At 43.8% G+C, this 14462-nt stretch overlaps 2 protein-coding genes across 5 annotated transcripts in view; both read right to left on the reverse strand.

Moving 5' to 3' along the window:
* Nucleotides 1–11713, reverse strand: part of LOC104866349 (protein transport protein Sec16B) — a 39290-nt gene extending 27577 nt beyond the window's left edge. For 3 of the 4 annotated variants that reach the window (XM_033762109.1, XM_033762110.1, XM_033762108.1), the window contains exons 1-5: nt 4585–4749; nt 3569–3717; nt 3167–3228; nt 1621–1756; nt 850–1080 (exon numbers count right to left, since the gene is read on the reverse strand). In XM_033762109.1, coding sequence (XP_033618000.1) covers nt 850–1080; nt 1621–1756; nt 3167–3228; nt 3569–3717; nt 4585–4696 — 690 coding nt within the window. In that variant the 5' untranslated portion in view covers nt 4697–4749. Of the gene's footprint in view, nt 1–849; nt 1081–1620; nt 1757–3166; nt 3229–3568; nt 3718–3748; nt 3901–4584; nt 4750–6218; nt 6222–7394; nt 7504–8431; nt 8553–9347; nt 9461–11398 lie in introns of those variants that run through there. The other variant, XM_033762111.1, reaches the window with a different exon arrangement.
* The window catches only part of LOC104866348 (quinone oxidoreductase-like protein 2), a 66682-nt gene continuing 63896 nt past the window's right edge, over nt 11677–14462 (reverse strand). Inside the window, exon 10 of the mRNA XM_033762112.1 lies at nt 11677–11747. Coding sequence (XP_033618003.1) covers nt 11727–11747 — 21 coding nt within the window. The 3' untranslated portion in view covers nt 11677–11726. The remainder of the gene's footprint in view (nt 11748–14462) is intronic.

Consider the following 14462-nt stretch of genomic DNA (forward strand, 5'->3'; position numbering starts at 1 on the left):
TTGATTTGATATAGTTTTAATCATATATTAAATATTTAAATGTATAGCACTTTATTACTTTTATAAAGCATCTGCACAACTTCAAAATTAAACTAGACACAATTCTCTGTTAAGGCATTCAATGTTGATAGGCACATCTGAGGTACATTGGCAGGAATATAATTTGTAAACAACACTTCTGGAAACTAATTTATGTACATATGAGGAAACATTTAAAATTGCATGTTCAGTACTTCTTGTTCCATATTCAATAATTATAACTCTAGGAATCTATCCTTTAAAAAATAATAAAAAGATCAGCCAGTAACTTATATACCAAAATGTTCAAATGCAATAAATTTGTAATGGATAACAAAATTGTAAGAAGCCTATATACTCAACAGCCATGGATTGGCTGTGATTTTTTTTCCCTGCTCAGTGCTACTGGTCAGTAATAAACTTGTGTGGCATCCACGAGGCCCTGAGTTCAATCTCAAATGAAATAAAATAAAACGATGCTATTAGAATATATTTCATGCCAGAGAGATACTTTCCCACAGAAATCTTAAATCAAAAAAGAGAAATGAACAACTGTACTTATAATTTAACTTGATTTTTAAGCTACACGTGAGAAAATGCTAGAAGTAGATGCACCAAAATATTAACATGTGTTAGCCTTTAATGGTAGGTCTGTGCTAACTCTGTCAGTATAAATGGTACACACACCTACCTATTTTCTTCTCTGAACCTTTCTGGATTTACCATATACTCTAAAATAAGAGTACTGTCCATATACCTGGAGGAGGCATGAGTGGTGGAGTAGGATGTTGTTACTCTTCTAAAACAAGCCCAGGAGAAGGGCAGACTTGCCTTCTTTCTTCCGTAGTAGAGCAGCTTGGTGAACTTCTCCACAGTCTGCTCCAGCATCTCCACAGCGGGGGGGATCTCCCCAGTGAGCAGGTTGCGGGCCCCAGTGTTCATCACAGGCCAGTCCTCATCGGCCAGGCTGATGAGGTTGGCCACGGGGGGCTGTCGCTTGTATTTCTCCAGTTTCTTGCAGTCTTGCATCAGCAGCTCAGCTATGTCAGACCCCACCATGGACTGCAAGGCAAAGGGGGCCATCCTGAGGGAGAGCCTTACGAGTGTTCCTGCTGCCCAAGCTACAGAAAGAAGGCATCGGGCATCATCTGCCTTCTTTGTAAGAGGACCAATCATGCAAACACAAGGCCGTCCTGTTTTTGTACTGGGGATCGAACTTGAGTCCTTGCACTTGCAAGGCAGGTAGCAGCACCACTGGACCACTGTATTTCAAACACCAGCCTTACTACCATGCTTATTTTCTGCCTGTCAGGAGCCACAAAACTTACTGGAACCATTCACAAATTCACAGTGGTATTATCTGACTGGTGCAATAACCCAGGTGCAGTACAATAATCCCCAGCCAGCGGAGAAGAGAGTCAGGGGGACTGTTCAAATTAGCAAACTGGTGTTGACATTGGAGGACTGTTTCTCTAGGGACAATGTGTTGCTTTTTTCATGTTGCTTTACACGATCATACCATAAACTATACCTTATCTATCCCATGAACACCGAAATTCCGGTCCAGCCTGCACCTGCCCTCCCATCAAAGCAGGAACTTACCCCATTCTGGCGACAAAGGAGAACCAATAGTTGCCAAAGTAGAGCCGAGTCCCTGCTCCCTGGTGTCCCAGATTTGAGGCTCTGAGCTGCTTTCTGCTGGCAAAATGTCATGATATCCACCTTGTGTACATCTTGGCTGTGAAGAGATTTCAGGAAGCAGAGTGAGCGAGCAGACAGGCAATTTTGCTTTTCGGGATGCCAGGTCTCCTATAGCGTGCAGATGCCAGATGGGGCTGAGACTGACAATGCTGCTTGACGGCCCAGGGCTGGGTAACACACCTGTACCCATAGGACAGTTATTTCCTTTTGAATGGGAAGGGACTTCAGAAATTCTCTTGCACACCCCTTCCCTTTTACACATGAGGAAACTGAGTCCCAGAGGCTTGAAGTGACTGCACAGAATAGCAAGTAAAACTTTGAAATCTGATGACCCTGGGTCCAAATCTGGTCTGTAACTTCTCAGTTTAGACAAGCTTCTTACCTCCTCGGATCATCAGCTTTCTCTCTCTCTCTCTCTCTCTCTCTCTCTCTCTCTCTCTCAGCCCTAAAATAGAGCTAATAAAAGAAACTACCTTTGTACAGAAAAAAATAAGCAAAAGAAACTACCTTTGTACAGAAAAAAATAAGCAAATAGTATCAAGTGCTCAGTAAAGAGACATTGTTAGTTGCTCAAGATCATTCAATAAATCAAAGCCAAGTTAGGAGCAAGTGCTTAATACCCAACTCAGTTCTCTACCCACATCTGTATACCTGTGTATAAGACAGAAACAACACTCAGTTTTACCTAAACAAGTCTTCAAATGCAATATGGGCATTTTCTTGGAAGGGAAGCTTCAGGATCAGAATATATTTTTATAGTAGTGATGATATTTAGACGGTTTCCACCTGCCATGGTGTGGGACAGGCAGCATGGATATTGCATGATTTCTCAGCAGGAAAACTAATGTTTAAAGAGGACCAATAGACGTGCCCACCATGGTTGCGCTAGTTAATAGGATGCCTGAACCCAGAAGCCAGGTCTTCTGACACTCAGCCAAGCCTCTGAAGAATAAAGAAACCCTGATTTTTTTTTTTTTTTTTTGAATCAGAAACATGACTGGAAATTTAAAAGCAGTTCCAGTTTGGTCCTGTAGAGGACTGCACATTGTCTAATAACTAGAAAGCTGATGGTTTTATCTTTTAAAAGGCAATGCTGCAATAATTTTTTTCTATTGTGATCTATTCCCCAGTGATTTCCAAGGCTATGCTCCATTTTTCCACTAATATCTATGAAGTGCACAAAACACTAAAACTTCCTATCATGAAACCTCTACAAAATGAAATCAATTTTTAGATTTCCAAATTAAATTTATTTTTCTTTCTGGCCTCCAAATACCAATGGCTTATCAAAATGCCTCAGGCCACCTCTGGTTCTCTTCAGTGGCATAGAGAGCTCTATTCCAACTGGGACAGACATTTTCTTCCAAGGAAATTGAGGATAAAGCCCCAAAATGCTGACTTGGGCAGGAAGATTTTCCCTTCCTCAGCAGCTCTTACAGTAATTCACCTGATCAGGGGTCCTGAAAAACTTCTCATCTCCTCTTGGGCCTCAGAGTCATTAAGAATTACCTAGAACAGAAAATCAAATTGGTCTTGAAGACTATTTTACTCAGTGCCCTCCATCAGATCCCAAGGCTGTGGCTCTGGGCCTTGTGACAAAGCAGGATGACCAAAGTGAGGGGTCTTGTTGAAGACGAGCCACTAGAATCTCAGCGAAAACATAGCTGTGGCATCACTTCTTTCAGAAAGGAGCTCACCATTCCTGCACCCTTGGGCATGGCCCGGTTCCCCACCAGTCTCCCCTTTTGGAGATGCACAGGCTCGGGCAAAAGGAATCATGGAAGTATGTCAAGAGCGGTTGGGTGAGCAGTGTACCAGCACTACCAGGCACAGAGCCTTATTTACCTACCTCCATGCTACGCAGTTCAACAAGGGCCGCCTGCCCATCCATGGGAGAGCTGGGACACACACATACCAGCTGACCTCCTGGCCCAAAACTCACAGACACATGAGGCACATAGAACTTCTTGGGTGTCTTGGGACCAACTGCTGAGGTAACACACTACCAGGCAGAGCCTTATTTACCTACCTCCATGCTACGCAGTTCAACAAGGGCCGCCTGCCCATCCATGGGAGAGCTGGGACACACACATACCAGCTGACCTCCTGGCCCAAAACTCACAGACACATGAGGCACATAGAACTTCTTGGGTGTCTTGGGACCAACTGCTGAGGTAACCCCTGACCAGTGGACACAGATGACATTGTTAACATTATTTTCACCATTTCTCTTTAATTTAGAAACATGCCACAGATATGTTTCCATCCAAATTCCACCTGGGACCCAGATAAGATTCTAGGTGGGCTACATAACTAGAAGAAACCCACGATCCATGCTCCATTTTGAGTTAAGCCTCTGAGAATGTCAGAATGTAATGCAAGGATTTGATAATTTGATCCAAATGATAATGCAGCCAACCTGGACTTTTTTCCCCAGTACTGGGGATCAAACTCATGACCTTGCACTTGCCAGGGAGGGGCAGCACCACTGAGCTACGTCCCAGCCAACCAGCCTGGATTCTGAGTGATAGTGAGAGGCCTAGAAGTTTCTGGCCGCTGTACCTTCTATGCCCATGGCAATCTCCTACCACCAGACAAAGCAGTTATGCTTCCTGGCCCAGCCTAACAATGCCTAGAGGCAGTGTTCCCTTCTAAGAACCAGCCATGGTACAATCGCCTTTACTAGAGAAAAAGTGGGAAGTGGAGCCAAAGTTGGCTTCTCTGCCTAGAATTCTGATCTGCGTAGGAAAATGAGGCAGATAATAATTCGTTCCCAGAAATGCAGGGTAAAGGTGACTTCCCAAGATCCATGCCACTTAGCCTTTCCTCATTAGGCTCAACCATTAACATTTATCACTTTGGTACTCACCAGCCTGAACTGGACTCCAAGCTGCTGAAGTCCTAGGGTCACACTCCTCAGAGCCATCTGCCATGTACTGACTGAGCTCACAGCTGCTGGAGCTGAGACCAGATTCATGCTGCTGGAGAAGGCTGGACTGGCTAGTCCATGACTGGTGAAAGTAAAAAAGCAATGAAAACACTTGGGAAGGAGATTCAGGGAGCTGGTCCCCCTAAGTGATTCTTCAAAGAAACACAATGCAAAGTTTCCAATAAATACGGTGATATGGATATGCTAAAGGAGAAAGACCATTCCATTGGAAGATTTTTGCTGAAGGGTGCATTATGACTCAGTGAATAGCGTGCAGGCCCTAAGGTTAGGGGACCTTGAATTCTAATGTTCACTTTGAATTCCAACACCCTTCTACCATGACTTTGAACAAGTGACTTATGTTACCCAAGCTCAACACCTTCATCTGTAGATAAACATATTTACCCTATTGCTTACTCATATATTCATTTACCACTATATTATGAGCTGTGCTATGCTAAGGGTACAGTGCTTCCCCAAGGGATATGGATATATAAGAAATTCATGGAACTTACATTCTGAAAAGATATGAATAAAACAATGTATTCAAAACTCTTTGTACACTGAAAAGTGCTATACACACGTGTGTCACTGTTGTTACTGGGTTGTTGACATCTGTCATGGTAATAGATGCTCTACCCTGGTAAGCACTAGGTATACAGAGAAATGTCATCAAAGCTCGTGCATGGATAATCAGATGACAATATTAACACAAGACTTGCAGACATTAAGAGCTCATCTCCATAGTATACCCCTGACCAGTGGACACAGATGACATTGTTAACATTATTTTCACCATTTCTCTTTAATTTAGAAACATGCCACAGATATGTTTCCATCCAAATTCCACCTGGGACCCAGATAAGATTCTAGGTGGGCTACATAACTAGAAGAAACCCACGATCCATGCTCCATTTTGAGTTAAGCCTCTGAGAATGTCAGAATGTAATGCAAGGATTTGATAATTTGATCCAAATGATAATGCAGCCAACCTGGACTTTTTTCCCCAGTACTGGGGATCAAACTCATGACCTTGCACTTGCCAGGGAGGTGCAGCACCACTGAGCTACGTCCCAGCCAACCAGCCTGGATTCTGAGTGATAGTGAGAGGCCTAGAAGTTTCTGGCCGCTGTACCTTCTATGCCCATGGCAATCTCCTACCACCAGACAAAGCAGTTATGCTTCCTGGCCCAGCCTAACGATGCCTAGAGGCAGTGTTCCCTTCTGAGAACCAGCCATGGTACAATCGCCTTTACTAGAGAAAAAGTGGGAAGTGGAGCCAAAGTTGGCTTCTCTGCCTAGAATTCTGATCTGCGTAGGAAAATGAGGCAGATAATAATTCGTTCCCAGAAATGCAGGGTAAAGGTGACTTCCCAAGATCCATGCCACTTAGCCTTTCCTCATTAGGCTCAACCATTAACATTTATCACTTTGGTACTCACCAGCCTGAACTGGACTCCAAGCTGCTGAAGTCCTAGGGTCACACTCCTCAGAGCCATCTGCCATGTACTGACTGAGCTCACAGCTGCTGGAGCTGAGACCAGATTCATGCTGCTGGAGAAGGCTGGACTGGCTAGTCCATGACTGGTGAAAGTAAAAAAGCAATGAAAACACTTGGGAAGGAGATTCAGGGAGCTGGTCCCCCTAAGTGATTCTTCAAAGAAACACAATGCAAAGTTTCCAATAAATACGGTGATATGGATATGCTAAAGGAGAAAGACCATTCCATTGGAAGATTTTTGCTGAAGGGTGCATTATGACTCAGTGAATAGCGTGCAGGCCCTAAGGTTAGGGGACCTTGAATTCTAATGTTCACTTTGAATTCCAACACCCTTCTACCATGACTTTGAACAAGTGACTTATGTTACCCAAGCTCAACACCTTCATCTGTAGATAAACATATTTACCCTATTGCTTACTCATATATTCATTTACCACTATATTATGAGCTGTGCTATGCTAAGGGTACAGTGCTTCCCCAAGGGATATGGATATATAAGAAATTCATGGAACTTACATTCTGAAAAGATATGAATAAAACAATGTATTCAAAACTCTTTGTACACTGAAAAGTGCTATACACACGTGTGTCACTGTTGTTACTGGGTTGTTGACATCTGTCATGGTAATAGATGCTCTACCCTGGTAAACACTAGGTATACAGAGAAATGTCATCAAAGCTCGTGCATGGATAATCAGATGACAATATTAACACAAGACTTGCAGACATTAAGAGCTCATCTCCATAGTATCTTTGCCACTTTTCCATAAAAACTAAACCTTTTCAGAAGTTAAAAGTCTATTTTAAAATTATGAGCTATATTTTGTAGCAGTTGGTACACACACTATGACTTTAGAGGAAAGAGATGAAAGAGTCAGAAAAAAATTCAAACCCTGCCTTCAAACCTGAATTAAAAGATTCTAACAACTTTCCATTTCCTGGATAAATCAAATTGCTAGTGCCCTGGGGTCCCTAACACCTAACACTTCAGGGCAGCTTCTTCTTTCCCAGGCCAATTTGACAAAAATGCAAAAGAGCCAGTCAGCGCTTCAGACCCATAAGACTGAAAGAGAAAAGCAGGGAAAGGAGCAGGGGCAGAGGGAGGCTCTGGTGAGAGTGGAAGAGTAGAGTCCCACAGACAGCTGGCCCCTGAGACCCCATCCCTAAGGGGCCTGCCTGCCACTGCTGACAGTGTCAGTTGTGATGCATGGCCAAGGGCCTCCAACCCATGTCACTTTGGGTTACCTTATTCTTTGGGACTCCTGTTGGCAGGTTCTCTGGAAGGAGTTCCCCAGGCTGCTCATGTCCAGAGCCAGAAGTAGGGCTGTCTTTATAAGTATTCCAGCTGGTAGAGCTGCAGCAAAATGACAGCAGAGTTTAGACAGGTGCTGGGCCAGCCAGCAAGGCTGAGGGCTCTCCGCCAGAAGCTGTCCTAATTCTAAGTGTGGGCAGGTGTCAGGTCAGTGCAGATACCATGGGGAAAAGCATTTCTCTCTCATTCCCTACCCAACATATTGATCCCAGAAAAAGGCACTGCTAGGTTCCAAGTACAATTACTGGAAGTGGCCTCAGATCCATAGACAAGAGTTGGCCTGTGCAGCCTGTCCTCCTGGAATGTCTCATCGAGAACATGTTCATGATGGGACTATGATTCCTATGTCTCACTGCCAGGTGGCTCTGAATCCCCAGGGGTACATGAATGACTGTTCCATCAGTCAGCTTGAACCGCCAATGGTACATGCATGACTGTGCCATGTGGTCTTATGCATGTATCACCAGTGGTTCAAGCTAGCTAGAATAAGTTAAATCAGAGCACCCGGATTGGTGAATTCCAGGCTAATGGCACCACAACCGAAGCTTGGCAAAAATCTCTTCCTTGCTCTGCCTTTTGTCAGGGTTATGTTCCATCTAGAGGTCCAGAAGTAGACAGAGAAGAGGCACTTCATTTCCAGATAGGACCTAATCATAAGAATTTTGCAAGGCCACATCCATTCTGAGGCCCAAATAGGTTTAAGGCCTGTAGGAAAGGCCTCCAGTAGCCTCATAGGACATAAATGAGCCCTGGTTGAAGAACAGCTCCTCAGAGATCAGAATCCATCCTGCCAGGGTCCTGTTAACAGTAGGCCTGGGCCATCCTGTGCTACTGCCACATCCCTGTGGCTGGAACAAAAGCAGACAGGTTACTGGAGATGGTGGACCACCCCACCAGATACTTTAAGATTGGCCTAGAGGAGTCGGAGCTGAATGAATCTTGTCAAACTGTCCTCTCCTTTCACACTTACCAGAGTTGGGTCTCATTATTTGTTCCAAATGGACTATATGGGTTTTCATGATGATATTCATTGAGATACTTCTGATCTCCATAATCTTCATGCCAGACATAAGGACTCCCCTGCCTTGGCACTGCACCCTCAGAGAAAACAAAATAAAGGCAGATCACCTGCTGTTTCTGAAAGTTCTTTCAGAAAGACACTAGTGAAGCAGAGTTACTAGAGCACAGTAAGCATAAAAACATATTGTTCTGGAAGCTGGAATAAACTCAGCAGTGCAGTGCTTTCGGAGCACATGCTACACTCTCATTTGATTCCTCGCACTGAAAAAAAATGCCAAATTGATTTAAATTGACAAGTCAGAGCTGACAGTGCCTCTGTGAACCAATCAGCACAGCTCTATCCATGTGCTCAATATTAGGGATCAGGGTGCTCACGCGTGCATGTGTGTGTGTACTCAACACTGAAATAGGTTTTCCTTTGCTAGCTGGGGAGAAACTACCGTCAGCCCACACCTGTACCTGTCAGTGGAGGATATGCAACTCCTACTGGTACACGACTGCCACCGGAGGGCAAAGTGATAGATGCGTACTACAGCCCAGCACACACCAGGTGCCCTTAAAAACTGACTTTGCTGCTACTTCATCAGTACCTACAACTATGGCTACAAGGAGCAGTCAGAGGAAAATGTGAAGCACAAGCCATGCACACTACTGGTCCTGGTAACACAGCCATGAGTTTCCAAGCTATCATCACATGCGAAAGGAAGCCCTTTCCCCTCTTCTCAAGACATAAGGAGCAAGGTCTCTACTGTGGTCTCATCTGCCCAAGGGGAGGCTCTGCACACAGCACCAATGGCCTCCGCCCTGTCTTCAGGCCGGCTGCTCCCAACCCAATCCCCAAAGTCTTCCTGGAGACTCTTCCATACCTCTTTCCTCCGGCTGCCGCTGCAGGCGCCCACTGTAGCAATAACTTGCATAAGCAAATTCATCCCTCAGGGCTGGAGAGTAGTATCTCTGATAGGGATCCTTGTAGCCCACCCTACAATATCACAAAAAAGGCCAGTCATCTGAGGATGATTGCAGAAGACAGAGAAAGTAAGGGCACACTGGACAAATTAAACAACTTCGGAGGGTAGAAGAGCCACCCCAGTCCAGAATCTGCCTGAAAGCCACAGTTTGCTCTGGATCTTAGAAAGAGAAAATCCAGAATCAGAACAAGAGGGAGAAGGACCTTTGTTAGTTACATAATAAGGATGGGATTTTTATTGTAAAACAGCAAAACTCTTTTTTTATTTTAAAAACCTACTTCAATTTAAAACTTTTTTTTTAGTAAGACTCTTACTCTTCAAATACTCTGCCCAGATATTATCTGAGAAAACCCCTTCCTGAGAGAACTGTAAGAGCCCAATATAACAGTATAATTTCCATCCACATCATGGATAGAAATGAGATGGAAAAGGCAAAGTTGGACGATCTTATATCTGATCATTTTTTATTGCCTCCGTCCTTTACATACCTCCCTTTGAGAATTCAACAACCCAAAAGAACAAGGAAAGAAACATCATGTTATTAGTATTAATAATACCTCCGCATTTCATAGAGGCAAAATTCTTTATAGTAATTACCATAATTTCAATGCTAAATGTGTAGGTGCATAAATGTCATCCTAACTGAAAAAATAAGTGGAACATAAACAGCTTCCAATGTTCTATGAGATATTTAGTCCAGGGCTATTGATTAGAATTCTGCAGGGACAAGAAGGAAATTCACATTCTCCAACCTAGAATTACATCTCTGTGTGCTCCTCTTTCTGAGTGTAAAACCTTTACATCTATATCTACCTTTCAGGGGCTGATTTTTCTTAAAGTTTTCATTTGTTTAATACATTTACTTTGTGTGGCTTACCATACTGCAGGTACTGTTCTGGGCACTTGGTCACTGTTTCGTGTTGGTGGTTGTCATGCTAACACCAGGGCAGGGTGGCCCAAAGATGATGAGGATATAGGACCCTAAGAAAAGCTTTTCCTTAGTCTACATATATCGCCTTTTGCAACCCTGGAGCAAGAAGGTCCCATTTGTGGTCTTGAATTTCTACCCTCTACCCCTTCCCTAATCCCCAATGACCTATAAAAGCTGCTTTAAGAAGCACCTGGATAAAGAGGAAGAAAAAATTCTGTCTTCAGTCACCAAAAGCAATTTGACAGAAGACAGGTTTTAACTAAGGCAATGTAGTAAAGGAAGAAAAAGAAGTCAAATAAACAGTTTGCAATAGCTAAAACTTGGAAACAACCCAATTGCCCATCAACCGGAGACTGGATAAAGAAAAAAATTTTTTTTAAATAAACTGGAATACTTCTCAGCCATAAAGAATGAGAAACTAGAGTCTGTTATAGCTAAATGGATGCACACTGAGGCCATACTCTTAAGTGAAATACATAGGTCACACACATGTCAACACTGAATAGCTTCTCTGGTGTGAGAAACTGAAAGCGTAAATAAGGATCAAAATAGATAATGTGAAATAGGAAGAAAAGGTCCAAAGGGGAAAGGGGAAATGGACGGGGTATTGGAAAGGAAAGAAGAGAAAGGAATAAATATGAGAAAGGGAAAAAATGGAAACAGTCTTTGTAAATAGGGAGAGGTGGAGGGGTTGAAGGGAAAGCAGGGGAATGGGGAAAAATAAGAATTGAGATACGTCATGTAAAGGTACAAACTCCCCAATAATGAAAGCCAGCATAGTGTATACCTAAAATATACCAATGAAATTAATGGGGGGAAAAAGGACAAGAAAGAAGGAAAAGAGCAATCTGTTGAAAAGCATCTAGGGGGCTGGGGATTTAGCTCAGTGGTTCAGACACACCTGCCTTGCAAGCACAAGGACCTGAGTTCAATCCCTGGTACCAAAAAAAAAAAAAAACAAACAAAGAAAGAAAAGCATCTAGGACAGCTAGGTTCATTCCAAGGCTTAAAACCATACCTGGAGTATAAGTGAGCGGGATAACCCCCTGCATAGTAGTCGACTCCAGACCCAGGCTGAGGCCTATCCCCAGGCCTGGATGCATAGCGGGGCTGCTGGTAGTCTGCTCTGGGGCCCTGCTGTGGCTGTGGACTCCTGCGAACATCTTGCCATTCATAGAACCTTTCTCCGTTGTGGTGAGAGTAAGGAACGGGCCGATGGTGTCCACTCCAAAGCCCTCGATCTGGGTCCTTCTCCGGTGCCTTGGGCCTCCCCCATGGCTGAGATGGCCACTGGGGAGCCCCAGGTTCCATCTTGACCCTCTGAATTTCTCTTGAGCTTTAGGCAGTTATGTAGTTATTTTATTTTCCTGCACCAAAAACGATGGGAAAGAAATCATCATTTTCAGCCTATAACCAAACATGATAGTTGATTAGGTTGTGTGCAAAGAGCAATTTGCGAACCTCAAAACCCTGTCTAAAACAAACCATATGCACACAAAAGAGAGAAATCTGAAAAAAAAAGAAAAAAACGAGCAGATACATAAGATAAATAACAGGCTCAGCAATTATATTGATGTTGCTTAAAAAATTTAAAAGTACATACGGAACAGCAGATGTGGGAGGCATGGGAGACAGATAACATTAATAGATGCAGCCACAAAAATGCTATCAAGGAATCCCAGTGAATGTTTCTTCATTTATCCGACCGGTAAATATTTATATAACACTTACTATGGATGTGCTGAAGTAACACAGAAATAGAGCTGGCCCTGGAGAGAGCTAGATCAAAGTTCACTGATCGCAGAGTGCCACTCACCAGCTGGCTAATTAAGCCTCGATTTTTTCCTGTGATTTCCATAAAATGGAAATCATAAAATGGAAATCATGATAGCTACTTCATAGAGTTATTGTCAGCATTAGAGAGCAATATGGAAAGTGGCTAAAACACTGCTTGGCATACAGAAATTGTCCAATACATAGTAATAGTTTTATCAGAGATAAAGGTTAAGGGGCTGCGAGTGGTTGGGAGATATTTCCTAAACAAACAGAAGCTTCCATTTGCCTCTCAAGAGATTATTTTTTGAATCCTTACATCAGTCTTCTGGAAGAATGAGACCTTATAATATGGCATCCCTCTTCCAGAGAACCAACAGATGAGCACCTGGAGTTGGGGCGATGAGAAAATAAAGACCTTGGTCTCAAGAGTTCGTCCTAGCTGGAGATTTTCAAAGCTGCAAGTCTTCCTTGCATCAAACAATTTCCCCATTTAGTCCTCAAAATGAGAAGTAGCTGCAGGGACCGAAGGCCTTCCAAGCCCTCTGTCCATCTCATAGAGGAGCTCTGCAGAGGAAAGCATGGCTCAGACCCTACTTCCTGTGCAGGGGGCCACTAGGTCACTGGCTCACACAGGCTAGGTCTGCCCTCAGCTGTCTTCTCCCTTGGGAACTGCTTTTAGGCTGCAAGATTCTGCTCAAACACGTTAAGGTGTTCCCATTCCTGAAGCTCCAGCATCATCTAAAAATTCATATCAGATCAAAAGGTCAAAAGGGTATGTATCCAAACCAAGACGTCACTGTGCTCAAACACCACAGAGCAAGGGTCCAGAGCTACAAGCCAAGAGCTATGAGACAGCAGAATGGACAAGAAGAGCAGGGTGCAGATTAGCTCCCACCTCGACATCAGTCACAAGTTGAGATCAGAGGAAAGTCAGATCACTTTCTTTAAAAAGCCAGGTGCAAGGAGCACCTCTGCCAGCAAGTTCCAGGAAAGGCTCATTGCCTCAGATGCAGTCTGAAGGAACAAGGGCTTTCATAAAGGCCCATGGCTCAACACCACTGGGACACCAGTAAGCAGAACCAGGAGAAAACTCCTTTTACTTTGGCCCCAGAAATTTTCACCAGGCAGCCCATCTCCAACCACAAAGAAAATACCCCAACTTATCAGTGAACTCACATGATTGCGTTGCCAAGACACCAACTCCAGTAAGGTGCAATATACCAAATTGAAAACACCTAAGATTCTCCAAATGAAGGAACTCCATCTACGATGACACAGCACACTCTAGCATTCACATAAACAACCTTCCCAGACCCCAACAAAGGCAATGGTGCCTTTTCTAATCTGCCAGCCCAGCAAGCACAGCTCGAGAGGGAAAAAGCAGCTAGCTTTCCCACACACCTGCTCTGGCAGCTTCCCACCTTCCTTCACGCTGCTCCAGAGACGTGCCCAGAGTACTTCCTCTCCTCCAGGAGACTGTCAAAGTCCAGGTGCCACATCTACCAAGACTTATCCAGCCCTCAAATCCATAGCCAGTTAGTTACCTTTGTGACTGCTCGGCCTCCATGGAGCTGATTCGTGAGGGCAAAGTTCAGCCCAGCCACCTCAGGCTAGGACAGTTCTGATTTGATGTATTTGCTCAGCACCTTGTGAGAGGCTGGTGCCTGTTTGTGGGCTGAGCCAGGTCACTCACAAGAGAAGCATCCAAATCCCCACAGCAAACACGGAAAGAGAGACAGCAGAGAGAGGAAACCCAGGAAGCCCTGAGGCAGCCCGGTGTAGGGAGAAGAGCTCGCCTTCGGGAAGTGAACTCACGGCTCTATGGAGGCTGCTTCTATGGTTCAACTCTCCAAGTCTCAGTTTCTTTTTAAATTGGGAATAATAATGCTTAGTTTATGAAAATTACCAAGTGGATTAAATGTTAGTGAAGCAGAACATGATATATAAAAGTACAATCTTTTCCTTTCAAAGAGATGAATTTCCACCAGTCGAGTCAGTGGGGTACTCACAGGTGAGGCATAAATACCTTGATTGCCAGGTATGGGTTCTTCTCTCTCACACTTCACTCCATTGGGTTCTGGTTGTATAATCAATTCTGTTATCAAACTGGGCGGAAGATTTAAAGGGTGGCATTGAAATTTTTCTATTTAACAAGAAAGTAATTTCTCACATCTGAAAATGCATTTCTTCAGCAAGATAAACGGGGAGAGGCTTATGTCCACATTCATGCACATTTCAAAATTCAGTTTGCTCTTTTAGAAGCCCAATAGTCTATTCTTTCTTTCAACAAACTCTTAACTGAGCTC

Source organism: Fukomys damarensis, unplaced genomic scaffold, assembly GCF_012274545.1.
Source record: "Fukomys damarensis isolate Sample0158 unplaced genomic scaffold, DMR_v1.0_HiC HiC_scaffold_11, whole genome shotgun sequence".
NCBI classification, from domain to species: Eukaryota; Metazoa; Chordata; class Mammalia; order Rodentia; family Bathyergidae; genus Fukomys; species Fukomys damarensis.